The sequence below is a fragment of the Rattus norvegicus genome, chromosome 9, assembly GCF_036323735.1.
Source record: "Rattus norvegicus strain BN/NHsdMcwi chromosome 9, GRCr8, whole genome shotgun sequence".
Lineage (NCBI taxonomy): Eukaryota > Metazoa > Chordata > Mammalia > Rodentia > Muridae > Rattus > Rattus norvegicus.
The window spans coordinates 115,894,932-115,921,437 of record NC_086027.1 but is presented as its reverse complement, the minus strand read 5'-3'; the positions used below and the strand labels follow the sequence as shown (position 1 = coordinate 115,921,437).

The 26,506-nt window shown below is 40.9% G+C and overlaps 2 protein-coding genes across 5 annotated transcripts in view; one reads left to right on the top strand and one right to left on the bottom strand.

The window, feature by feature from the left end:
- The window catches only part of L3mbtl4 (L3MBTL histone methyl-lysine binding protein 4), a 452,873-nt gene that overhangs the window by 273,155 nt on the left and 153,212 nt on the right, over positions 1-26,506 (bottom strand). For 3 of the 4 annotated variants that reach the window (XM_039084811.2, XM_039084810.2, XM_063267937.1), the window contains exons 5-9: positions 24,396-24,500; positions 23,042-23,177; positions 20,417-20,508; positions 18,026-18,180; positions 16,532-16,608 (exon numbers count right to left, since the gene is read on the bottom strand). In XM_039084811.2, coding sequence (XP_038940739.1) covers positions 16,532-16,608; positions 18,026-18,180; positions 20,417-20,508; positions 23,042-23,177; positions 24,396-24,500 — 565 coding nt within the window. Of the gene's footprint in view, positions 1-16,531; positions 16,609-18,025; positions 18,181-20,416; positions 20,509-23,041; positions 23,178-24,395; positions 24,501-26,506 lie in introns of those variants that run through there. The other variant, XM_039084813.1, reaches the window with a different exon arrangement.
- Positions 2,526-7,609, top strand: LOC134480428 (glyceraldehyde-3-phosphate dehydrogenase-like). Its single transcript, XM_063267938.1, has one exon. The coding sequence runs from the start codon at positions 3,351-3,353 to the stop codon at positions 3,903-3,905; it is 555 nt and encodes a 184-aa protein (XP_063124008.1). The 5' UTR covers positions 2,526-3,350; the 3' UTR covers positions 3,906-7,609.

Below are 26,506 nucleotides of genomic sequence, written 5' to 3'. Positions count from 1 at the left end.
AGTCGCAGTGAAAATAGATTAAAAGCCAATGGGTTATGTCAACAAGTATTTCTGGAAGTGTGAAAAGCAAGCCAGTGAATGAGAACTGACTTGACAGAACTCTAAAGTCCAGACATAAATCAGTTAAAGAGAATGTCAATAGGAATAAGTCATTTATGAGAATCCTGGAACCACTGCAGACACATCTGCAGGCAGCACCATGAGGCCAAAAGCAGATGGCTACTTCAAGTTCAGACATGCCTTGTTAGACTGATGTACACATTCAAGTGGTCTGATTTTCCTCATCCTCGTCAAAGTTTCTAATTAAGTTATGGTCAAGATGACAACCAAGATTGGTCATCACATAGCCACCCCTTGTCAACAGGACATCTCATGTCATACTTAATCTCCAAAAGAAAACAGTAATACACCAAGTCATAATCTTATCTAACATGAAATAACTATCCCAACATGCTTCTCTATAGTGGAATCCCTGCTGTGCTCTAAGCTGACCTTCTGTTGCCGAATGAATTCTCGCACAGCCTTTGTTATAGACTTGTTACTATCTCTAAAGATCGGACAAACAGCGGCCTCCACCTCCCTGCCTTCCCAACTTCTCGTAAATATTCTTACACTACACTACACCACACTACACTACAGCACACTACACTACACCACAGTACACTACACTACACCACAGTACACTACACTACACCACACCACACCACACTACACTACACCACACTACATGCATCCCATGTCGAACTCTGGTTTTCCAGAACTTAAAGATTACAAATATACTATCGAAATGATAATCTGTCACAAACCACATACCACCGTGTAATTGTCCCTACAAAGTGTCCTTCATCTTTCTGGACAGGCATTGGTCATCATGAGTTCTTGATAGACAAAGCAGAAAAAGCAAACATCAGTCAGCGAAGGAGAAATCAGGAGGATGCATGGTACTTGAACATCAGCCCTTAGCAAGCATATACTGATCAGGCCAATCAATACCAGTGAATGCTAGAAATTAGTGAGTATAGATTTGGTCAGAGATAGAATATTTGTATAATCTTGGAGTAATTCCCCAACAGATATGGATGTGTTGCACCAGGAATAAAGTAGTTGTACAGTGGAGAAACTTGGATCACTCTCCTTTGGTCCTGAAACTAGGTTACCACTAACAGGAAGAGAGAGTCTGCCATGCATACACCTGCCAGGATACAATGGGAACCAACATGGTCATTAGCATGGCTTCTGGGATGTCTGATGTCACGTAGAAATGACAAGGACTCATATAATCATGAGGAAGCATGTGCCAAACCTGGGGTGGGGAGCATGGTCCAACTAACTGTGGTCCTCAAAATTGTGAAGCAAACCACAGGGTGAAGAACATCTGCGTCAGTGAAGGACACACAGAAAACAGGAATGTAATGTGTGCTCTTGGATCATCTGCATGTTTTCCCTCGCATTTATTTTTCTATTGCGGATATCATTTATGGCAGGAGGCAAAACTTTGATTTTTGGCAGTTTACTATCACTTAGTTTGGCAGGTCTTTCATATCCTTGTTCCACACTGCTCTGAATAATCAAAATGTCTATGATTTAAAGTGAAACCTCTTAAAAGGCCATCAGAAAGCCCCTAGAGGATGTTCTGCATCACTTCTCGCCTCCTCTCCTCCTCCCCCCAGCCAGATCCTGTAGCCAGTGTGCCTGTGCTGGAGTGCCTCACTCTATGCCTGCAGGGGCTTTGGGCTATTTTGTTTTGCTCCTACTTCCTTCCACCCAATAGTACAACATCAGGTTTCCATGCCCATTGGAGACCAATTCAGATACTACTGCCATTGTGAAGCTCTCACTCCGTGTGCCCTGGAATTTGTTCTACTACACTCAGGTGTCTGGGTGTAAGACTTTGTAGAGCTTGTTGAAAGAGGAGAGCAAAAAGTTCTTAAAGTGCCCTGAAAAATCAGGAGATGCCAAGTGCACAGAGGCAGGTTTTTTTATCTCTCTGGATAACATGTCTCCACCAAAGAAGATAGAAATCCACCTTGACGTCACAAAGTTGCCTTGAAAACAGGCAACTGTGAGGAAGTCTCTGCCACACTGGACAACTGAGAAAAATGAGACCCCCAAAATTAAACTCCACGTCTCATGAATTCTATCAGACAGACTATTAGAAAGACAGACTAGTGTCAGTCAAGACACAGAGAAGTAGGAAACCCCATGCTCAGAACAATGCTGACGATATAGAGCCATGGAAAGCAGCAGGGTGGGTCTGCAATAATTTGGACACAGGGCTACAGAATTATCCCAAACATCCAACCCCAGCTACAACACTGTGAGGACCATAAACCTATGTTTAAACAAAACCAAATATTCTTACGAGTATTATTCAAAATATACCCTAAGTAGAAATCACCTGAATGCTTGCCAGTGGATAAACAGGTCTGTAAATTGTGTTTTATCCATTTAATGATATATGCCAGACAAAAGTACACTGTGGATGAAACTAAGACAGTACTATGCTCAAGGAGAACAGCCACACACAAAGGCAACATTATTTTGCTTGCAGAAAAATATCTGGGACAGGTACACTTGTAAAAACTCAACGTAAATTAGTGGTTGTCAAGAATGTAGAAAGATGGAGGGCTGGAGAATAATAGGTGACTACTGGGAACTCCTTTCTGAGGTGGCAAAAGTGCTGTCAGAACAAATGTGGTAATGGTTATGCAACTCTGTAAATATGGGACAAATATTGACTGGGTACACTTTAAATGGATGACTTATACAGTTGGTGGTTTTTACTTCAATAAAGCTGTTAGAGAAATAATAGACCCGTCTTTTAGAGCAAGATCCCCAATTCTCTCCATTCTGCTACTGAGAATACCCTGAAAACCCATGTACTGGGCCTAGTTTGCGGCAGGTAGTAAGCACTCCAGAGTGAGCAGCAGTGTTTACAGAGGCCCTCTAGTCTCAGCTAGGTCTTCAGGAGACCAGCCATGCTGTCAGGCTCATGCATTCTGACAATCTCCATGTCTGGGAGGGCTTCCTGCCAACCTGCCTGCTTCATGAGGGAGAACCAGACAGCAGGCGCTTATTAACTACAGAACAGGCTGCTACAGAGCCTGTTGAAGAAAGTCTTTTTGATCTGATGAACAAGGCACACTGGGTGATAGAGATCAAGGCAAATTCATATACATGCACATTTTTATAAGTGGCAGTTCTTTTCCAGATATCAGAAATAAGGAAGAAAAGTAGAGCTGCCATCTATGGTGTAATCATCAAGAATATTAATTTTAAGTCTAGTTTTGTTCTTATAATTAGCATACAAGGCTCTCTGCTCCTCCCTGTTCCAGAGACAGCCGCATCTCATGCAGTGCCAGCCTCGTCTCATAGACAAGACGGTGAAGGTCGATGTGAACGGATTTGGCCATATTGGGTGCCTGGTTACCAGGGCTGTGTTCTGCTCTGCATCTGGCAAAGTAGACATTGTTGCCATCAACGACCCCTTCATTGACCTCAGCTACATGGTCCACATGTTCCAGTCTGACTCTACCCACGGCAAGTTCAATGGCACAGTCAAGGCTGAGAATGGGAAGCTTGTCATCAACGGGAAGCCCATCACCATCTTCCAGGAGCGAGATCCCGCTAACATCAAATGGGGTGACGCTGGTGCTGAGTATGTCATGGAATCTACTGGCGTCTTCACCACCATGGAGAAGGCTGGGGCTCACTTGAAAGGTGGGGCCAGAAGGGTCATCATCTCCGCTCCTTCAGTCGATGCCCCCACGTTTGTGATAGGTGTGAACCATGAGAAATATGACAACTCCCTCAAGATTGTCAGCAATGCATCCTGCACCAACAACTGCCTAGCCCCCCTGGCCAAGGTCATCCATGACAACTTGGAATCGTGGAAGGGCTCATAACTACAGTTCATGCCATCATTGCCACTCAGAAGACTGTGAATGGCCCCTCTGGAAAGCTGTGGTGTGATGGTTTTGGGCAGCCCAGAACATCATCCCTGCATCCACTGGTGCTGCCAAGGGTTTGGGCAAGGTCATCCCAGAACTGAACAGGAAGCTCACTGGCATGGCCTTCCGTGTTCCTACCCCCAATGTATCCATTGTGGATCTGACATGCTGCCTGGAGAAACCTGCAAAGTATGATGACATCAAGAAGGTTGTGAAGCAGGTGTCCAAGGGTCCACTAAAGGGCATCCTGGGCTACACTGAGGACCAGATTGTCTCCTGCAACTTCAACAGCAACTCCCACTCTTCTACCTTTGATGCTGGGGCTGGCGTTGCTCTCAATGACAACTTTGTAAAGCTCATTTCCTGGTATGACAATGAATATGGCTACAGCAACAGGTGGTAGACCGCATGACCTTCATAGCCTCCAAGAAGTAAGAAACCCTGGACCACCCACCCCAACTAAGCAAGGATACTGAGAGCAAGAGAGAGGCCCTCAGTTGCTGAGGAGTCCCCGTCCCACCTCAGCCCCCAACACTGAGCATCTCCCTCACAATTCCATCCCAGACCCCATAATAACAGGAGGGGCCTAGGGAGCCCTCCTTTCTCTCTTGAATATCATCAATAAAGTTCACTGCACCCCCCCAAAAAATAATTAGCATACAAAGTAACACACTTCCTGATGTTATTTTCCTACATACTGAGTTTTGGTTAATAGACTAACCAACTTCTCTTCTCTGTGTCTGCCCCCTTCCCATACTGCCTTGCTTCCACTTCAACTCTCATTGTCTATGTGTTCCGTGACCCTTTTCTTCCTCCTTCCTTACAGCTCTATCCCCTTCCCTCTTCCCCGGGCCCCTTTCTAGTTTTCTGGTCTCTACCCACACTTCAAAAATTCATTTTAGTTTTCCAGAGGTAGTTTCCTAATATTTCATCAAATACTGTGGGTACCTTTACATAATGATAGGGCCAGATTAACCCCATTTATCAGGAGTTGATTCTTTACTGAACAGTACCTGCCCCACAGATACCACAGGTCTTTGTGAGTCATGATTGTCCCTGTGCAGAGAACCATTACTTCTTCAAATGGTTAGAAAGGTTTTCTAAAACTCCACCCATTACCTACTTACCATTTCAACTAATGCATTAGCCGAAGTTGTCCCAAGGAACAGAAGGTGGCTTGCTTTTAATCTTCCGTGCAACAGCAAAGGGAATCATAGCTTAACACTTGAAAGTGTATCAGTGAAAGGATACTGTATGTTACTGTTGCATGTTTACAAATGGTCTTCCTTGTCTCCCTTCCACCCTTCCTTGTCTCCCTTCCACCCTTCACCGTCATCTAGAACCCTTGATAATCTCCCTAAACACCCGGGGCAACAACTCAGATCAATCCCTGTTATTCTGCTGTCAAAAGCTTTTATTGCCCCTGGAAGTGCATAAGCTTTGGCAAATAAAGAAAACTTTTTTTTCTGACCAAAAAAATGTAATTGAAGATATAAAATGTTATGACCTATAAACATGAACATATTTAAGCCTACACATGTGGAAAATCCGTAAACATATGTAATGTTCAAAAGATAAATTGCTTTCTGTAAAATAATTCTGACCAATAAAGTTTGGAGCTAATTGCTACAAGAAACAAACCAATCAAGGGATAATGTGTAATGTTATTTATATTGTATTATGCTTAAACATAAAACATATAGATGCATAAAGAATCTCTAGTCCAAATCTTACATAATTTACATAATGGAAAGCATTTTGTCTTGAAGTATCCTTACTTTTCCTTCTGTTCTGAGAAGCAACCTTGTTGGGTTTTGCATTCTCAATTAAGAGCCATTTGGCTTCGTAGTTATAGATTGTTCCCTGCTTGTCTGGATTGTAGATTTGTGGTGAAGGGTGTGAGGTTATTCTGACATTCCTGCTTTGCATGTGGGTTGTCATTTTTCTTTTAGTATTGGATGGTGTGTGTGTGTGTGTGTGTGTGTGAGTGTGTCTGTGTGTGTCTATGTGTGTGTGAATGAGTATTGTGTGAGTGTGTATGTGTCTGTGTGTGTCTATGTGTGTGTGTGTGAATGAGTGTGTGTGTGAGTGTGTGTGTGTCTATGTGTGTATGTGGGTCTGTGTGTGTGCCTGTGTGTCTGTGTGTATGAGTGTGTGTGTTTGTCTGTGAGTGTGTGTGTGTCTGCATGTGTGTGAGTGTGTGTATGTGTGTATGAATGAGTGTGCGAGAATCTGTGTGTGTGAGTCTGTGTGTTTGTGTCTGTGTGTGTGATGTTCTTTGTATTTCTCAAATCTTGACTATGATTGTGTACTGAAGAATTACTATCCTGTCATGTGGATTTGGGATTGAAAATACCTCTGGTGTTTGGAAGTCTAATTCACTCCCTAGGGTAGGAAAAATTTCTGCTATAATTTCAGTAAGAGTTTGTCTATTCCTTTTGACTTTATCTCTGTCAAATTCTATCTTCTATCCCATCAACTCCAGGTTTGGTCTCTGAAATGTATTCCCAGAATCCATAGAAATCTTGGTTGCACTCCTTTAGATTTCCTTGTAGATTTCTGATTATATTCTTGCTTCAGCTTTGACCTCCTTTCTTGAATTTGTCCTTCAAGGTCTTCTCTGGTGATAGCTCTTCTCTGACTGGCCGGTTTTTAACCCAGCTGCTGTCTTTGGCTCTTTCTCAATGCTTCGACTTTCTTGTTAAATTTGTCTTCTATATTTTCCCCTTTCTCATATAACTTACTGTTTTTTTCACCCTAGAGATGGTCTTCTCGAGGTTTCGGGTAGACCCCCTTAGTCCATGCATCTATGCTTTAGACTTCTATGTGGTCATTAGTCTGAGTTCTTTCTCAGACATTTCTGCTGTCTCTGTGATTCTGAATTCTTTTGCAGAGGAGCTGGGTGGCCAAGGATGGCTCAAGGTGAGTAATTCTGTTTTCAATGTCCCTTTATCTCTTTAATCTCTGTATCAATTAGAACAATTTGCCTTCTGGTTGTAACTTACCCTTCTTCTAACTACATTTTATTGTTTTGTTTTCTGTGAATCCTCCTAGAGGGAACTCTGCATTATATCCAGCTGTAGAGACTGGACAGTCTTGTCACTGACTCCTGGCTTGGATCCCGAAGAAAAACCTGTCTTGACAAGGTGACATCAGGATTGCCTGTGAAGCTGCATGTTGACCACCAGAATACCTCAAGGGAGTCAAATCCCCATCACAGGATGAGCTTCATGAACCAGTTGGGGCTAAAGTCAAATTTCTAGTCCCATAGTGAATTCTGTAAGAACTGGAGTCAAAACCTGGAAAGATATGCTCACTAGTGCAATAACAGAACAAATGTCATTGGGTAACTACTGGTTAGATTTAAGGCCCATTCCACAGAAGAAACGCATAGCTCAGCTATAAATCTAATGAAGAACTCTTTGCTGGGGAGTTCACAGGCCACAGAAGTGAATCTAACACTATTTTGTTAGATGAATATAGTATTGGATCGCCCTCTAAATCTATGTCTCTATTCCCACATATTAGTGCAGCTCTCAGGCTTCATCAGAGAAACATTTTCATGTAGTAGAAGACAAAATTCTCAACCATAAATGAGATGTTTATCTTACATACCCATCTCCAAAAGATCTGGGAGCATCAAGGAAAAGCAAGGAGAATTTCAGAGCCAAGGGTAGGGAGGAGTGAGGTGGGATGGTGTCTTACAGTCATGAAAACACCAAAGTGCTCATAAATGACTGCAGCTGTGACCGTTTGCCATGCCTGTTAATATCCCAGCATGGGGTATGAGAGTTCCTGAATCTTCAACCCTTACTGAGGAGGTATACAGAGTTGATGGCTGCTGGTAGAAGAAGAGTCAGTTTAATTTAAGGGACTGTTCACTGGTTCAATTTCATTTACGTCATCCATGCTATAGTGAATGGCCAAATCCACATGTGGCCAGGGATAGAAAAATTTAACTCAGTTGGCTATCAATAAAAGAGAGAATGAGAGGGAAAAAATCCACAAATTTAGGAAGGGGTATAGCTCTAGGGGGTGTTAGAGAAAAAAAGATTAGGGTGAATATGATCAACATGCATCCCAACAATGTGTGAAATTCTAAAATAATTAGTAAAGTATTCTATTAAAACAACGTACATACAATGATTACTTCTAGTAAGATGTATCCAAGGAGTACAAGAGAATCTGAGAATATGCTCATATCAAATCAATACATTAGTAAAAGTGAAGACCATCTCTTTTACTTTTTAAGAAGTACGTAAGCTAAAAACAAAAGAAAGTTATTTCATTTGACCAAGGCTACAGAGACTATCATATTTAACTATAAAAGACTAAAATCTTTTTCCGTAAAATTGGGGGAAGGGGGAGTTCTACCCCATGGTATACTACAGGGGATAAATTAGACAAGAAAGCACAGTCATTGAGAACACTCAGGAATGAATGGACGCCCCTCAATCTGCATATGATATAATCTCACAGATAGAAAAGGAACACCCCAGGAGAGTAATTCAGAAAAGCTTGAGGAAAAGATCAATATGAAGAAACAAACTGTATTTTAATACTAACAATAAACAACCATAAACTAAAATCGATAAAAATTTCATTTATAATGCCATAAAAAAGAATAGGCTCTAGAGATAAGACAAGAAAACGACAGACCATATGGATATGCATAAAAGCTTTCCAATAAACTATCAGCACTCTGAATCTAACAACACAATAAAAGAATGAAGTAAAATTTTTTAAAAAAAGGCAGATTTCCACCCTAGAAATTGATTGTGATTTATCATAGGAAAATCAACAAATAGAATGGACAAAAGGGAGAACTATTAAACCCTCTCCACAGATACAGAAAGACATTGGGTGAAGTCAATATGGGGGAGGCAGCTTGCTTTGTTTTCCTTGGGAAGGAGGTGGTACGCTGTAGGAGGTGGGCTGTGTTAAGCATTCAGTGGATATTTATGAAAAAGTCTCAGAGAAAAGGGGAATTATCTTACTCCGAGACGAGGTCTGACTTAAACTTAAAGCTAGCATCATATCAATGGTAAGATGTTTGAATCTTGTTCATCAAGAACAAATCCAGCAAGTTCCATTTCCAGTATTACACTGCAGACACGGGATGAACAACTGGACAAGAAAGACCAGAGAAAATCAACCAAACTGAAAATGAAGAAGTGAAGTTACCTCTTATGATAGACAACATGACTGTGTGTCTGAAAACCAATAGAAATGTTCAGAGACACAAATCACACATGGATTGAATAAACTAATTCAATAAATTTGTAAGATAGAGCATGAACACACAAGATTGGACATTTTTTCACTTATAACAATAATATCAAGGCAAGTGAAGAAATTATTCCATCTGTAATAGCATCTAAAAATATAAACTGTCCAAGAGAAAATTTCATCAAAGGGAATATTTTTGAAAGTTGTTAACTAAAAACTAGAAAGTATTGAAGAAAAAAATTAAAGACAGCCTAAACAAATTGAAAATATCTCATTTCTATGGATCAAAAATCTCAGCACTAAACACTGTATTTTTCCAAAGCAATCTACAGATTTAATTTAACCCTGTCAAAATGACAACAGTTATTTCTCTTGAAAAAAGTAAATCCTCAAAATCTTATGAGTGTTAAAAGGTCCCAATGAAGAGATGGTCTTGAAAATTAGGAATACATTTGAAGAACTCACAATTGCTACTTAAAACTGGCTTACTATGTGGCACATGAATAGAAATATTGTCATATTCTTTTTGCATTTGCTTCATGTGATAGAAACCATGACTTCCAATATGGAGCCAACCTTCTACAATAAACTTAGTCTCAAAAAAAAAAAGGAATGGTACATGGAAGATTCAAAGGAGAAAGAATCGTCTTTTCAAAAATAGTGCTTGGACACTGGATAACAGATTCAAAAGAATAAACAGAACCCTGTCTTGTGTCATGTGCTACAGTTCATTAAAAACAAACTGGTGACTTAAATCCACAGTTACTATTTTTAACTGGTATTTAACAATAAACTCTCTGACTTAACCAGAATGCTAAGTGCCACAGAAGAACTAGATAATACAACCATAATGTATCTGAGGACACAGTGGTTTGAGAGCGACCCTCTGTCCTCTAACGTTGCTAAAGTCACAGTCCCCAGAGCAGCACCATGGAAAGCACCCAATCATTGTGAGGCAAGGCTTAGTCACTGGGGCTGTGAGATACTTTTCAGGAACTGGCTGAGTTCCTGGTGGTGGCCTGTTTTGAAAGAAAAAAGCCTGACCCACCTTTCTGATAGCTACCCTTGTTGCTGCTGTACCATTTGTTTCTCCTTAACTCCCGACCCTTGGCTTCTGCTGTCCCTCACCTGCCATGAGGAGATACAACCTCCAGCTGGAACGAACTCACTCAGATGCCAAGCAGGAAGCCTTCTAGAATTATCTTCCTCAAATATCCCATTATAGAAATATGAAATCAACGCAAAGGGCAATATTAAGACTGTGAAAATATGAGCTGGAAAGATGGTTCATCAGTTAAGAGCACTCGCTGCTCTCCTAAAGCACAGGAGTTTGGTTCCCAGCACCCACTTCAGGTAGTTCCTACCCACCTGTAAATTCAGCTCAGGGAAATGAGATGCTCTTTTTTGGACTTGGAAAGCATCTTCAAGCATGTGGCGTACACTCACACAGCCACACAAATGCACACTTAAATAAAAACAAATCCTTTAAGAAGAACATGAAATGAAACATGCAAAATAAAATCTATAACATTTGCAAAGCATCTGTCTGGCTTCTATCACACAACACACAATCGCCCACTCAGAATATACGAAGTTTTAGACAACAATAATATAATATTTGAATGCTGAAAATTTTAAAGAGGCAGTTTAAAGTGGATAGATGATTTGAATACACTTTTCTTCTAAGAAAACAGACAAATGGCAGACAAGCACTTGAGAAGCTGCCCAAAGGGAGTAGCGCTTTAAAAAATAAAAAAGCACAAACCCAAATAAACCACAATGAGTTTCTACTTTGTATCGAGCTGGATAATGTTTCAGAGAAAGAAGGAAAGGGAGATTTATTCAATGTGGCCGCATTGGGGAGAGAGACTAACACATCTAGGGAACTCCTCAAGTGCATCTTTGGGGCCCTGCAGTGAGATCAAAGTCTAACCAGAGATCCAAGTACATGCAGATCCCAATCAGTCTCTGGGTCGAAGTGTTTCTTCTGCACAGTGGTATCACAAGCTGTTAGAACAGTGTGAAGTCTCTTTCTGAGAGAGGAGATCCCCTCTGGCTGGCACCTTATCCTTCCTTCAGTATGAGATTATTTTAACAGTAAAAACATAATAAAGAAAAAGGTGGCCAAAATGTGTGTTTGGGTGGGGTGGGGTGGGAGAAATCCCATATCTTGCAGGAATGTAAAATGGCCCAGGGTCTCTAGAAAGTTTTCTCAGGTATTAAAAAACAGAATTACCATGTGAGACCCCGCAATTCCTGCTCCTAAGTATATGAAGACACAGTTCAGACTAAATGCAAAAGCTTCTTCAGCATTGTCCTGGACTAAGGGATGCAATGTAGCCAAATATCCAGCATCAGAGAAGCAGACAAATACACTGTGTCTGAACGCCCAACCAGAAAGTGCAGCTGCTGATTACTCCGGAGACCAGGCTGCCACTAGTGTTACTGCAGTTTGCAAGAGTGCACAGCTGGGTAAGGCCCTGATGACTTTTCTTCACCGGGGTACTGGTGGCATCTACGGTCACTAGGATGAAGCATCCAGGGTGATGCGATACTAGCTTATTTCTCTTGTTCTATCACATAGCATCAAGCTCCGTGTGCAACCAAGAGCAATGGCAATAACCTGCGACTTTTGGGGGGAATCCGTGGGACCCCACTGATCAACAACCTGAAAAGTAGCCCGTGTCTGCCAATGGCCTTTTAATTTGGCAACCTATGGTATCTAGAAGAAGCATAACCTCTTTGTAGGTAAACTCAATTTATATCCTCTATTTCTGTATTTCTCTTTATCTGTCTGTCTGTCTGTCTGTCTGTCTCTCTCTCTCTCTCTCTCTCTCATGTGTGTGTGTGTGGTGTGTGTGTGTGTATGTGTGTGTGTGTGTGTATCTTAGTCTGTATTCTATTGCTGTGAAGAGATATCATAGCCTAGGCAACTCTTACGAAAAGAAGCATTTAATTGGGAGCTTGCTTATCATTCATTATCATCCTGGTGGGGTGCATTGTAGCAGGCAGGGGTTGAAGTGGATGATGAGAGCCACATCATGATCCATAGTCAGAGACAGGGGAGTATGTGAGTCTGGGTTGTATTGACTTTTGAAAGCCCAAAACCTACCCCCAGTGACATACTTCCTTCAGCAAGGCCAGACTTCCTAATTCATTTAATCCCTTTAAATAGTGCCACTTTTAAACCATTCAAATGTGTGACCCTATGGGGACTATTCTTATACTGGAAATTTCCTACAGTAGTAGGCTCCCATATGGCATCGTCAAAGGTGTTTAGTTCAAGTTATCATTCCTAAGGCTCCCCCACCCATTACCATGTCCCACCCATCCTCCACCCCACTTAAGCCTTGTTCACTGCTCCATGATCCCCCTTTACTCTTTATACCACCTGCATTCTACCCCTTTTCCATGCAATCCCACTCGTGGCTCTTCTCGGATCTCTACAGGTACTCCAATTGTGACATACATCTAAGTACTCAAAGTTAGCAAGCATATATGAAAGAAAACATGCAGTATGTATTTTTCCAGGTCAAGGTTACTTCACTCACGATGATCATTTCAAGATCCATCTATTCACCTGTATGTTTCATCATTTCATTTTTCTTTATAGATGGATAATATTTCCTTATGTTCAGGAACCACCCTTTCTATTATCCATCGGTGGACACCCTTGTTTCCATTTCCTGGCTGCCGTGAACATGGATGAAGCAGGATCTCTACAGTAGGATACGGCGTCCCTTGGGATTATGATGGATTGTATGATAGACCGGTCTCTAGCCTCTTGAGCAGCCTCCATATTGATTTCCACAGTGGTGATGCCAGCTTCCTTTCCCCACAAACAGTGAGTGAGCGCAATGAAGTTTTTAACAGGATTCTGAGAGTTCCAGAGACAAGAGCAAGAACTGGCTACTTAAAGTCTTCTATGCAACAGTGAAATCAATGAATTAAAGAGAGAAGCTAGCTTTGCAGTGTTATCTGGTGGTTTGTGGTGTCTTCAGAAACAGCCTATTTCAACTGAGTCCTGCCGGATGGCCTGGAGCACTGCCTGAAGCTACAGTGTTTGGGGTGGTGTCTGGGACACCTTTGGACAACAACTCTAAAGGATGTAATCTATTCGTGACACTGGGATTTTATCAGTACCTCAGAAAGTCTAGTTGGGATACCCTCTCCCCCATTATGTGGTGACTTTATTTAAACTGTTTTGTCTACGTATGCATTTTACAAAGCTTCTTCATCAGTGTAGTTTTCACAGGCCTTTAGTCCTAATTATTTCCACATTCTCTCCTCTACCTTCCCACCCCTTAATCTTTTTACCCCTCCGTTTTAAGTTTTCCTTCTATACCCCTATTGTATTTTGTTTCCTTTTCCATGGGAAACCCTCCCTTGAATTCCTTATTAGCTAACTTCAGCTCCAAAGGGATGTCACATGATCTAAACCTTAAAAGCAAATGCTCACATACTGAAAGAAGGAAACAGGAATATTTTTTCTTGGCCTGGGTTTCCTCAGTTGGGGTGGTTGCTGCTACCCCTGTTCATTTACTTGTATGTTTCATGATTTTATTTTTCTTAGCCTCTGAATAATAGTCCATTGTGTAAATGGACACATTTTCATGACCCATTCATCCATCAATGGGCACCTCGGTTAGTTCCAATTTCAGGCTGCTGTGAGTAGAGAAGCAGTGTACACGATGAACAGATATCTCTGCAGTATGATGTAGAGTCCTTTGGGTGCATGTCCAAGAATGGGACAGTACTCAACTCGAAGCCCCGTGTCTACTGGACAGCAATCATAGTTCTGGAAGGTGTTACTTACACTACCAAGGAAGAGCAATCATCAATAGCACCCAGCTATGAACCCTATGAGCCATAATAATGACCTGCTGCAAGACATGCTCCTTGGTGCAAAAGTCGCATGGCTATTAGGAGAGTAACAAGCCACTTTATAATTGAATTAAAGCTCCTTCCATAAGATGGGAGTCATACTTTACACAGGTAATGAGGCCAAGAACCTGAGACAAGACAGGTCATAGGACCAGGGCAAAACTTACTACTATGATTCTATAAAGGAAAACAGAAGTAAAGAGATATATTGCTGTACCCACAGATCAGTACATTGTTCAGACTCCTCATGGGAGCTTCCTCCTGCAGTTGGTGGTAATTACCACAGAGACCCCCCAACTGAACAACACGCAGAGTAAGAGCACTTTGAAACACTCACCTCTTAGTGGGATATCTTTATCACTCCTCTGGAGAGTGAAAGGATTGTAGGAGCCAAAGGTATTTGCTGACTCCAAGCAAACAGCCCTTCCCAGACATAGCAAGGCAAGTATGAGCTCAAAGAGACTGTGACAATATGGACAAGACCTGCACAAGCTCAAGCCAGACAAAACTCCAGCTTGAAGGAGGAGAAGTACATACAGAGTCCTATCCTTAGACAAGAAGCTATGTACAGTTGGTTGTTTCTAGAAGAAAATCAGTTTTTTTCCATTAGAGACAATGGATTTGTCAAAATACTCTAGCGTGGGGCCCCAATGCTGAGAGGAGAGAAGGAAACACAAGTTCCCATCCCCAATCCTGAAGCTATCTCCAAATGAGCCCCCCCCAACACACACACACACTCAAAGGAAAAATTTGTTTTCTCCAACAACCTCTCTGGGTAAACAAACCACACTTAAGGGCAGGCCCCATGCCCAGCAGTAGATGGTCATCACAGAACAAACTCAATTATAGCATTGGAGGCTATTTCTTTATTTTCCTGATGAATGTTTTGCTTATACATTATGGTTTCCAATTTTGTTTTTATGGGTTTTCTGTTTTGGGGAAGGTATGTCTCAGTGGCTCTATGGGTTTCTTGTGCTTTCCCATAGACTCTTTTTTAATTCTGTCTGTTTATTTGTTTTTTCCTGTTGTGGTTTGCTTTTGTTTTTATTATTTTTATATCCCTGTGTGTATTCTAATGAGAGAGGGAAAGAAAGGGTGCATATTTGGTTGGATGGGGGATATAGGCAGGATCTGGGAGGACTTCGAAGAGGTAAACCCATAATCAGAATATATTATATGAAATGACCTATTTTTAATATAATAAAGTAATAAAGAGATGGTTGTGACCTAAGTACACTTTATTCACATTTGAAAATGTCCATGGAACACCGTTTACTTTGTACAATAATACTAAGTATGTTTTTTACAAAGGACTTAAAGATTTCCAAAGTCCGTAACTATTTATGTTAGAAAACAAAGCAGCTGTTACATTATAGATGCTGTATCCTGCTTTCTGCATTTATTCTTGTATATTATGTATCAAATGAAAGATTTCTCCTTAAGCATTTGTTCTAAAGATACTAAAACTAAACAGTGTCTATATAGTTAGGTTTTTTTCTTGTTGATATGATAAGATGGGATTGAATCTAAGATCTCTGGTACACTAGAGAAGTCCTCTGCTACAATGCTAAGCTAGCTTATATCCATGGTTGAGCCATTAGTCTGGCTTGTTGAAACATGTCTGGTAATTCAGGGCATACATGAAGCCTTACTTTCTACATTTTTACATTTCTATATTTAACTCGAAAGTAAAAGTCACTTAGTAATCTTACGATTTCATTAATGAACTAGCTTATAAAATATATCTGGAAATAGCTAGTTACAAATGCCAGCCCCCAGCAATGATAATTATTGAGTGAGCTAAAACTTCCCAACTTTTAAAAAGACTGCCCAGTAACATTTTTAATTTTTTATTTGTTTATTTATTTATTTATATTTTATTGTATATTTTTATTTACATTTTAAATGTTATACCCTTTCTCAGTTTCCCCTCTAGAAGCCTACTATCCCATCCCCTCTTCCCCTGCTTCTACGAGAGTGCTCCCACACCTACCCACCCATTTCCACCTTCCTGCCCTGACGTTTCCTTATACTGGGGCACTGAGCCTTGATAGGACCAAGGGCCTCTCCTCCTACTGATGCCCAACAAGGCCATACTCTGATATGGAGCCATTGGTCTATCCCTATGTTTTCTTGGGATGGTGGATTAGTCCCTGGGAGCTCTGGGGTGTCTGGTTGGTTGATATTGTTGTTCTTCCTATGTGATTGCAAAGCCCTTCAGTTACCTCAGTCCTTATTCTAACTCCTTCATTGGGTTCAATGGTTGGCTGTGAGCATCCACATCTGTATTTTCCCAATACATTTTATGAACATAGTCCATGCATGCTTTAGACACTTGGTGGCTGATGGCAGTTCCCAGCATTCTTACCCACTCACGATGCAATGAAATTTTGTTACCAGGATGGGGGTTGGGGGAGCAAATATCTATTCACACAGAGATGACTTCAAAGAACATGAAGTCTGCTCACCTGGGGGTGTGACCAGATTTCTTCCATTCTCCTGACACCAACCAACTGGCTGGATACAAGGACTGCTAACATCGCACCTGCAAAAACAGGATTCTGTTTACATTCTCAGTACTCAGTGTCATGGGAGGAATGTGCTGTGGTTTAAATGTGAAATGTCCCCTACTTGCTTACCACTCGGTACTCACCTAACATCATTAATTGTAAAGGTTGGGGGACCTTTCAGCTATGGTGCCTAACTGGCAGATGTAGGACTAGAGGAAGAGCTGTGCCACCACAGCTGATCCTTATTCCACCCTGCGTGGTCCCTAGTGTAAACTTCAGCCTAGCTCCACGTACCCCAGACTCATGCTGCTCCTTCCTCTCCATGTCCTCCCCACAGTCTCAGACCCTTTGCCCAAATAATCCTTCCTCCTCCCTTAGGTTGCTCCTATTGAGATACCATCACAGTGACAGACAGGAAGTAACAGAAACAAAGGGCACTGGCCACACTGGACATAGAGAAGCCCCAAGGGAAACAACACTTCATAACTAGCAAATGGGAGAAACAGCTTGAAATGGTGAGTGCCTTATACTGGGTAACCAAGCTGCTCACTCGTACAATTTTCTTGCAATTCGAAGCTATAGAATAAATTGGGAAGGGGTCACATGGAGGGGACATAGATCACCTATTCACCTATGGGGTAAATGTTTTAATGAATCTCTTCTGTCTGTCCATACTACTACCAAAGCCAACTATTAGCAGGAAATTCCAGATGCGGACCTAACAGCTGAATCGAACCCAAGGTAGCTAAGTTTTTCTTCCTTTTACTTTTCAACAGCTCTGGTGTAGTCTAAGACACCTAGAACCACTACTCTATTTCTGTTTCTTAGTTCAAAGGAGAAAGGCAGACTCCTGTCAGGCACCTGCAGAGCTGCAGCTTTGTTGGGGATTTTTCAGTTGTTCGGGGACTCACACAGGAAATGTGGCGAAAATTGTTTTTGCCACTCACTATTGCGTATTTCAGGGTTTTATCCAGTAAGTCCTTAACAGCTTACCACAGTTGGTTTCAGGGGTATGGGGTATACATTTTCTCTACTTTCCACAGGTTTTCAAACCACTCCCATTCTTCTCTGAGCTTTTGTGTGGAAGGTTCAACACTTTTCAAATGCTCCCCCTGCCTACAAACACACACACATAAACCAACCCTGAAACTTAAGTTCCTTTTGGAAAATCTATTTTCATTACAATTAGGTAAAACAAAAACCATCCCTAATCTGTTTCTATAGCTTCAGGGAAGACACCTCCGAGTAATTCCACATAGGACAGGAAAATGGAGAGCTGCTCTTTAATTCAATTCAAATCCACATGGAAAAGAGGCAGGCAGAGGAAAGCCAACTGAAAAATTCTTGATGTGAGTTACTACGAAAATGCTCACAGATCTGGTAAGATGTAAGATGGACTCTGAATGCTAAGTACAGCAGGACACGCAAAGCACATGCATCCTGGTGTCTCACCAGTAATCAAAGCTATCGTCCCAGCTGTCAGAATGCACCCGTACACGGTCTTCCACGATGTCTGCCACAGTGGCCACACACATCAGGCAAGGGTTCCTCCTGTCCACTGCCTCCACCTTCATCCCAACCTGAAACTCCTTTGGCACTGGACCATTCTAATACAGCAACACGGTGGGGAGAAAGGCACAGAATCAAACAGGTCAACCAGTAGGACTAAAGCACTGTGGGGATTTCTAGGTCATTTAAAAACCAAGGTTGACACAACTATCAGTGGGTACTTACCTGACTCTAGGGAGCAAAATGCAAAGGCTCCTACACTTATACCAAGGTCCAACAACATAAGCTCCCCACTGGCTTTTTGCTTTACTTATATAAGGAGATTGATTGTCTTTCCTTTATCACCTTCATTTTAACATGTTTAGTTCTTAGAGCAATGTGAGCTGATTGTAAGATTCTATGTTTACTGAGTATACTTACATCAAATGATAAAATGTATCATTGATTCCCCATAGGCTAATGAAATTTCCAAATACCAGTATTTGAAGTGATGAAGATTATGCTCTTTAGCACTTAAAAAATTGTTTAATTCGAAAATGGGATTCAAAAATAGTGCTTTCTCATTATTTAAAGAGAGTATTATTTTATAAAAAATTATAGCTACAAATACAAATTATTTTAATGCCTATTTATTTCTAACAGAACACGTAGATTATGGCTAATGTAACTCTTCCTTTCATATGAAATAGCTATAATTAGCTAGCATCATTGCTTTAAGATGCATACAAAACCAGAGACCAGAAGAAGGTTTCATGTGACTATCTCTTTATTATCTACACTAAAGCCTGTTTTTTTAAAATTATATTCCAGTAGATTCTATTTTTAAGGCAGCACCACATCAATAAAGTCTTTTTTCTTGACAGATAAATTTAAGGGAGACATATAATAAACACCTACCATTAATATCAAGATGAGGAGAGGCAAACCTATAGAATTTCAGTAACAAGTGTACTAGGTACAGGACCCTCTGAGGGTAAGGCCTGGCTGGGACACCAGGCAAAGGAAAGATAGGATCCCTAAGAAACAGAGCACAGTCTGGGCTTCACCCCTGCTTCACTCTCTCCCAAATGACCAATCACTGCTGAGAGCAGAGAAGGGCTGAGCACTTAACTTCCACTCTCCATTGAAGGTTCTCTCAGTTGCTTGGGATACAGTGCATGAAGAGTCTACTCTAGCTGAAGCCTGCACAGCATCCTTGAATTGGCTGGAGATGCCATGAGGAGTCTACTCTAGCCACGCCTCCTCCATCCCCACCACAGCTCGCTCATGCGCATGCACACGGGTGCACGCACACACACACACCCATAACACACACACATACATACGCACCATAACACACACACATACATACACACCATAACACACATACACACCCATAACACACACACCCTAACACACATACACACCATAACACACATACATAATAACACACACATACACACCCATAACACACACACCATAACACACACCATAACACACACTCACATGCACACACACACATCATAACACACATAACACACCATAACACACACACACACACCATAACACGAACTCACACACACATACATACAATAACACATACACTCACACACACACCCATAACACACACACATACATACATACCATAACACACATACACACCCATAACACACGCACCCTAACACACATACACACCATAACACACATACATAATAACACACACATACACACCCATAACACACACACACCATAAAACACACCATAACACACACTCACATGCACACACACACATCATAACACACATAACACACCATAACACACACACACACCATAACACGTACTCACACACACATACATACAATAACACACACACACACACACACACACACACACACACACACACGTACAGCATCGGTGAACCTGCCGAAATGCTTCTTTCATGTTCACTGTACTTAGACACATCTGTGATATGCATTTGACAGAGTGGGTCTGTATGGAGAATCGACCAGCTTCCAAACACCAAAATTAAGCTTAGAAAACTGACTTGCTGCAAACAAAAAAGGAAAAAATATCCATACAAGATATTTTAAATAAGTTTTAGCAGGCTTGATTTAAATTAAGTTTTCTGGAGTCTTTAATTGCATCGCTGAAGGAAAAACAACAACAAATATATAACAAAAAAAAATAAAGCTATTTGCCCAGGGGAGCATATATAATGAATTAAGTTAGGAAAGGTAAAGGCAATTAAGACATTTCATAATTTATTTGGATTATAATACAACAGACCGTAAAGCAATTTTAAGGACTTTAAGCTCAGTGGAAAATAGGATTTATACAAATGAAGAAGATACTCACAGAACTTCTGTTTCTGAATAATTTCTTAGGAGCATTTTGCAATCTACAGGCCTTCAAGTAATCCATCCAAACAAATTTATCTTTTCTATAATCTAAAAGAGTATACACTAGTCAAAAATGCCTACAAGATATCATCACATATTTTTAATATATTACTATTATTCCTACTTTTAATCTTCTGCCATATATTCAATATGTTTTTAGCTTAACACAAAGGATTTATACTGAAACCTCCAAATTGTTTTAATGTTTTTAAATGCCTTAAGTTCAAAGACGTTGAGTGTAATTTTCATAATACATGTCAGTCTTCACAGATGACTAATATTCACTTATCACCTTACTTGGATTACGACAGACCATAAAGCAAGTTTCAAGGAATTTAAGCTCAAGGGGAAAAGGATTTGTATGAAGAGGATACTTCGAGAAATTGTTTCTTAGGAGCATTTTGAAATCTACAGGCCTTCACCTTACCTCTCGCTAAGGCTTTTTTAAAGAAAGGGCAAAGGATGAGCTGGAGTCCCCAAGTGTTTGCCACTTACTAGGAAGTCATATCAGAAAGACCATGAGAGGTCTTATGCCACTGTAGTTGGAGAAATTAGGAACTTATCTACAATCCAAATGCCACCTGGGGTTCAATATCCAGCACTGTGGAAATCCAAAGGCCATTTGGCAGGTCCAACTTTCTGTTCCTAATCTTATAAATTATCCAATAAAAAAAAATCTTATCTTTCCAGATTAGGTTAGGGCGTCAGCACTCAGGGGGAGGGGCTGTTGGAATGTTGCAGGCTCAGAGGCTGATCGCCTTATCTTGGGCCAGATCTAATGCTCAGGACAGCCATTCTTTGCTCTCTTCTGTGTCAGAAATAACACCCAGTGACTGATAGATCAAAATCTTTAGAATCTATTAACTCTGAAGGTTATTAGCTTCCACTAACCCGAAGGCTAAGAATACCATCAGTTAGCATGTTAGGCCTACAGAAAAGCTTCCCACAACTGGAGGTAACTACCTCTGATATACTCAATGATACATTCTAAGCTTGCCTTGATTTTACAACTTCCTTTATTGTGTAAAACTATAAATAAAGAAAGAAACTTCATGGACTGTTCCCATGTTGAAACGTGGTCTTTGGAGCAACCTAATCTGTGCTCCTGGGCCATCTTCACTCAAAATGGCTCAAAATAATCTCTTATTTCCTTTAAAGCAGTGGTTTTCAACCTTCCTGATGCTGTGACCCCACATTATAGTTCCTCATGTCATGGTGGCCCCCAACAATAAGGTTATTTTTGTTGTTGCTACATAACTGTAATTTTGCCACTGTTATGAGTCAAAATGTAAATACCCGATATGTAGGATATCTGATATGCAACCATCAAAGGGGGCTCTCTACCCACAGGTTGAGAACCTCTATTTAAAGGTGAGAGCTGTGGTTTCTGCACTGACATCTAAAATGGTGCCAGTTACACAGGATCAGTATTTCCATATCAAATCTACAAGCCAAAACCTTTGTAGAGTTCAAGATTATATTCATGCGTTAAGCTTTACTTGTTCCACCATGGTTCTCCTCAAAGTTGTATTCTAGACAAATACCCTCCCACTCTAGGATATCTACTCTGCCTTCTCAAAGTGTGTGTAGGTGAGTTGGGTAGGGGTAGGGGGACGGACAAGCTACTTTCTCATTTTGTGGTTGTACCTTGGATCCTGTGACTTCAGAGAACCTACGTTTATAATACTAGTATCTGAAAGACTATCCCTACGGCTTTACTCAATCTTTCTCTTCTCTGAAGGACATCCCCGCAGAGCCTGAGGCCTTGTGTTTTGTGTTGCTTAGTACCCATCACAAGTACATGCTAAGGGCTCCATAATACCTATGGAGGGAATGATGCTACTCTCTGTCACCAGCTCTCGTGAGCTCCAGGCTGCCTTCAGTCCCAGGCAGGTGGCAAAGGGTACCTGAAGGATAGGGAAAGCACACACTGAACCAGAAAAGTGTCACAGTTATTCAGCAACCTAACGCCCAAGCAGGAGACTACATGCGGCAATTGGTTGTACAAAGAAACTGGACCAAGGCATCTCACAGCCAAAGAGAACCAGCCTTCACTGCCTGGTATGGGCATCTCACAGGAAACAAAAGACAGACACAAAACTATTTTCCATCGAAAGAAAAACAGATTATAGCATTTTATAGCCTCATTCTTTCCATTCTTTCCAAATTGGCAGCAATTTTAGAAAAAAAAAATCAAGTTTCTCCCTGTGTGGCATCAGTGACGGAGTATAATATTTCATTTCAACCCCAATTTTGAACACAATTTCTTGCTATAAAGATGAATACACTTTATATATGATCAGGTGCTCCCAAACAATTATATTTTAACCATAAATTCCTAACCAGAATATTTGACTCAGAGAGACATACAGACTTTTCTGTTACACTCATCTCTAAGGCATTGTCATGGCCTTAGCCTCTTCAGAGACTTTCATTTGGAAACTTCCATTTGGAAAATCAATTCACACCGGGCTCCCCTGTTGGTATTTCTTGAAATTGTGTTAAAATAACAATAACAATGAAAAAAACTGAAATAACAGTCCCTCCCCCCATTTCAGCTGTTAAATGTGCCCTGGTTTACCTCGAGGGATATGTAGTTCATGCTTGGTCTTTTGACACCATCCCACTGGGTGAATGTCGGGGGAACCAGCATTGGTCCAAAAATCATAGCAGCTTAAATAACCATCAAAATGCAGTCTCAGCCGGTAACCACACACCTGAAACAGGAAGGTCATGGTTGTTCACTAAATGTCACGGATCTGAAAAAGGCTCAAAACTGAGAAAAACATTCAAATGTTTAGAGGATGCCACCATCATCATGAATCAATCCATTATCACCATCATCATCAATCAATCCAAACCTTTTCATCAGAGAACAAATGATGCATGTGGACTATGACGTGTGATTAGATCACAATAATGGTGAACAGCTATCTAGAACTTGCTGCAAAAAAAAATATTTCCTTTAGACTAATCTAGGAATCTGGAATCACATCAATTGTTTCTAACTGACTATTAATTCAGTACCTGCCATATATTTCTTTTAGCAAACATATCTTCTGATGATGGTTTTTCTTTCTTTCTCTCTTTCTTTCTTTCTTTCTTTCTTTCTTTCTTTCTTTCTCTCTCTCTCTCTTTCTTTCTTTCTCTCTCTCTCTCTCTCTCTCTCTCTCTCTTTCGAATAGAATAGAGTTTATTTAGGGCATGGGGAGAGGAATTGAGAGGGTAGTAGAGACAGAGAGAGCAGAGAAGAATAGACAAGTAGAGGCCAGCCATAATCACATGGAGAGAGGTGGGGGAGAGGAATGGGGAAGAGGACAGAGCAGGAGCAGAAAGACAAGAGCCGATGGGCTGACTTTCTACCTCAAGACAGTGGAGGCTGAGTTAAGGAACAGTGTTAACACATGAGACCAGCATATTTAACACAGAAAATAATTAAAGTCTGAGAAATACACCCCCTAGACATTCTGTACCAGCCTAATAGCCAGCGTCATGGCATGGAACATGTGAATGTGTCTTCTCCATTCAAAGCTTCTATTGGTTTAATAATGGGTTGAGTCCACATTACATTTTAAAATCTATTTATTTTCATCCACAGCAGTTCTCTACATATAATTTTCACAGGGTAATTTTATTTATAGGAATGTTTATCCATAGAATGGGATTTATGAACAGCTGGAAACATTATGGGATCCTTGGATTATTACCAACTTTAGGTAAAATCTACTTTTCAGTTAACTCAAGGATGAATATTAGTTGATGAAAGCTTACTAGAAAATTCATCTTAAGAACAAAATTATAAAGAGACATATTTTATACATTATTGACTGAAATAATGGACTGGGACTCATTTATGACAGCAAGTACTGAAATCTGTTACTTTCTAGAAAATACACAGCATTTGATTAGCCCCAGGCAGCAGCAGCCTCTCTTACCTCAGCTACAGAAAGCACGCAGAACACAGACGGACGTCGGGCATCAATGCCTTCCAATCTCATTCCAACCTGAAAGCCATTTTCATGCTCCGGGAAGGACTGATCCTACAAAATTTCACGATACAATATCATCCACTGAGAGTTTGCCACAATTTAATATAGAACATTTTATGTGGAATCTAAAAATATCAGGATTCATAAGAGCAGACTAGAAAAGTAGCTATCAGAAATTGGGAGGGCGGTGAGGGGGAAAAGAAGATGCTACTTAAAGGTTCAAGGCTGTCGTTGGAGAGTAAGAGTAAATGGTAAGTATTTAAGGCAATGAAAATGCACAGTGTAGAACACATACCACACACACAGATACACACACACACACACACACACACACACACACACGTGTGTGTGTGTGTGTATCTGTGTATATAAATATATACATACAGACATACATACATACATATCCTGTCACCATAGTGTGACTAATAATTATATATGGTTATGGTTATTATTTGTCAAAGTGAATGACAGAAATTTAATAAAGTTACCATGTAGTTTAGAAGCTGAATTTCTAAAGCATAATATTTATATTAATTCTTTGATAATTTTGTTCATGAATGTAATGCATTCCTTCCCCAATTCACCCCAGATATATCTCCTACCCCATCCTAACTTTATATGTTCCCCCGACTCACCCAGATATATCTCCTATCCCATCCTAACTTTATATGCTGCCCCCCCTCTGACCTGCCATACACAATGTAGCAGGATTGACTTTCCCTTTAAGACAGCAGCTAAAGTTAGGCAGAGCCAGAGCCAGAGCCAGGGTACACAATGGTGGTAAGGACGGGAACTCTGAATCTAGAGCAGAACCTGCTACATCTCTACAGTCATGACCGTCTGTTGCCCTGCCCTACCACAGGCCACAGAAAGCACATGAAAGCGACAGACATCCTAGCAAGCTGAGCCCTGCATGACTTCAAGTCAGTCTTCCTATGAGAAATTCCATCTAAAGGAATTCAGGTTTCCCTCTGCCTTGTACTAGTAAGCGTGGAAATATTTCCAGTTGGTTGTAGTCTCAAACCATTCCCGCTGGCCTAACTGTGTGTTATAAATAGCAAACAAAAGGTGACTTTCTCCAGCCATGGTGATTCATGGTGGATATGGACCAGAAAGACATGGAAAGAAGGGGACACTAGTAGACAGAGAGAACAACCATTCCCACCAGTGTAACCGTTCCAATAGGTCAATACTTAGAAATTTTAATGAAGTATTTGCTTTGTTCTGTATTTGCTGATGTACAAGTGTGTTTGCAGGTATATGTGCTTATGTGTGGGTAAGTGTACACGTTTGTGTGTGTGTGTGTGTGTGTGTGTTGTGTGTGTGTTTGTGTGTGTGTGTGTGCATGTATGTACATGGTGTCTGTGGTTTGTGTCTGTGTATGTGTCTGTGTCTGTGGGGGGTGTTTGTGGTGTGTGTGTGTGTGTGTGTGTGTGTGTGTGTCTATGTGTCTGTGTGTGTGTCTGTGTCTGTGTCTAAGTCTATGTCTATGTCTGTGTCTATCTGTGGTGCCAGAGTTTCTTTTCTCTGACCTTTCCTTTTGATTTCCTGTTTGGAGTCTATGGTATTTGTTCCTGTTTTGATTTTTCCCACCCCCCTCTCCTCTTCCACCCTTGTTTATAGCTGCACCCTTCACTTTGTGCCTTGTATCATTTCCAACTGTTATTTTCTTCTCTCCTGTTTCTTCACAGTGTTTTGAAACCACCTTTTAAAACATTTTGGTGTACACTGATTCCTGCCCCAGCCCCTGCTGCAGTCATTCTCAGAGCTGCACATGGTATAACAGGTGCTGGGTTTTATTTTATTTCTGAATCAAGTTCACTGCTAGTTGCTTCTGTCACCATTTATGCACCTCTGACCAAGGCTCCATAACTGTGTTGATACTCTGCCACCCAGAGCAGGGAGGGAGACAACATTCTCAGCCTGGCTTAGAGTCAGCATGTATTACTCAATGCTATCTTCCCAACTCAAAGTTCAAATGATACTATAACTCAAAACAGAGAGGAGATTAAAAAACCGCAAGCCAAAAACCAATATCCAAGAAGGCTGCTTATGAC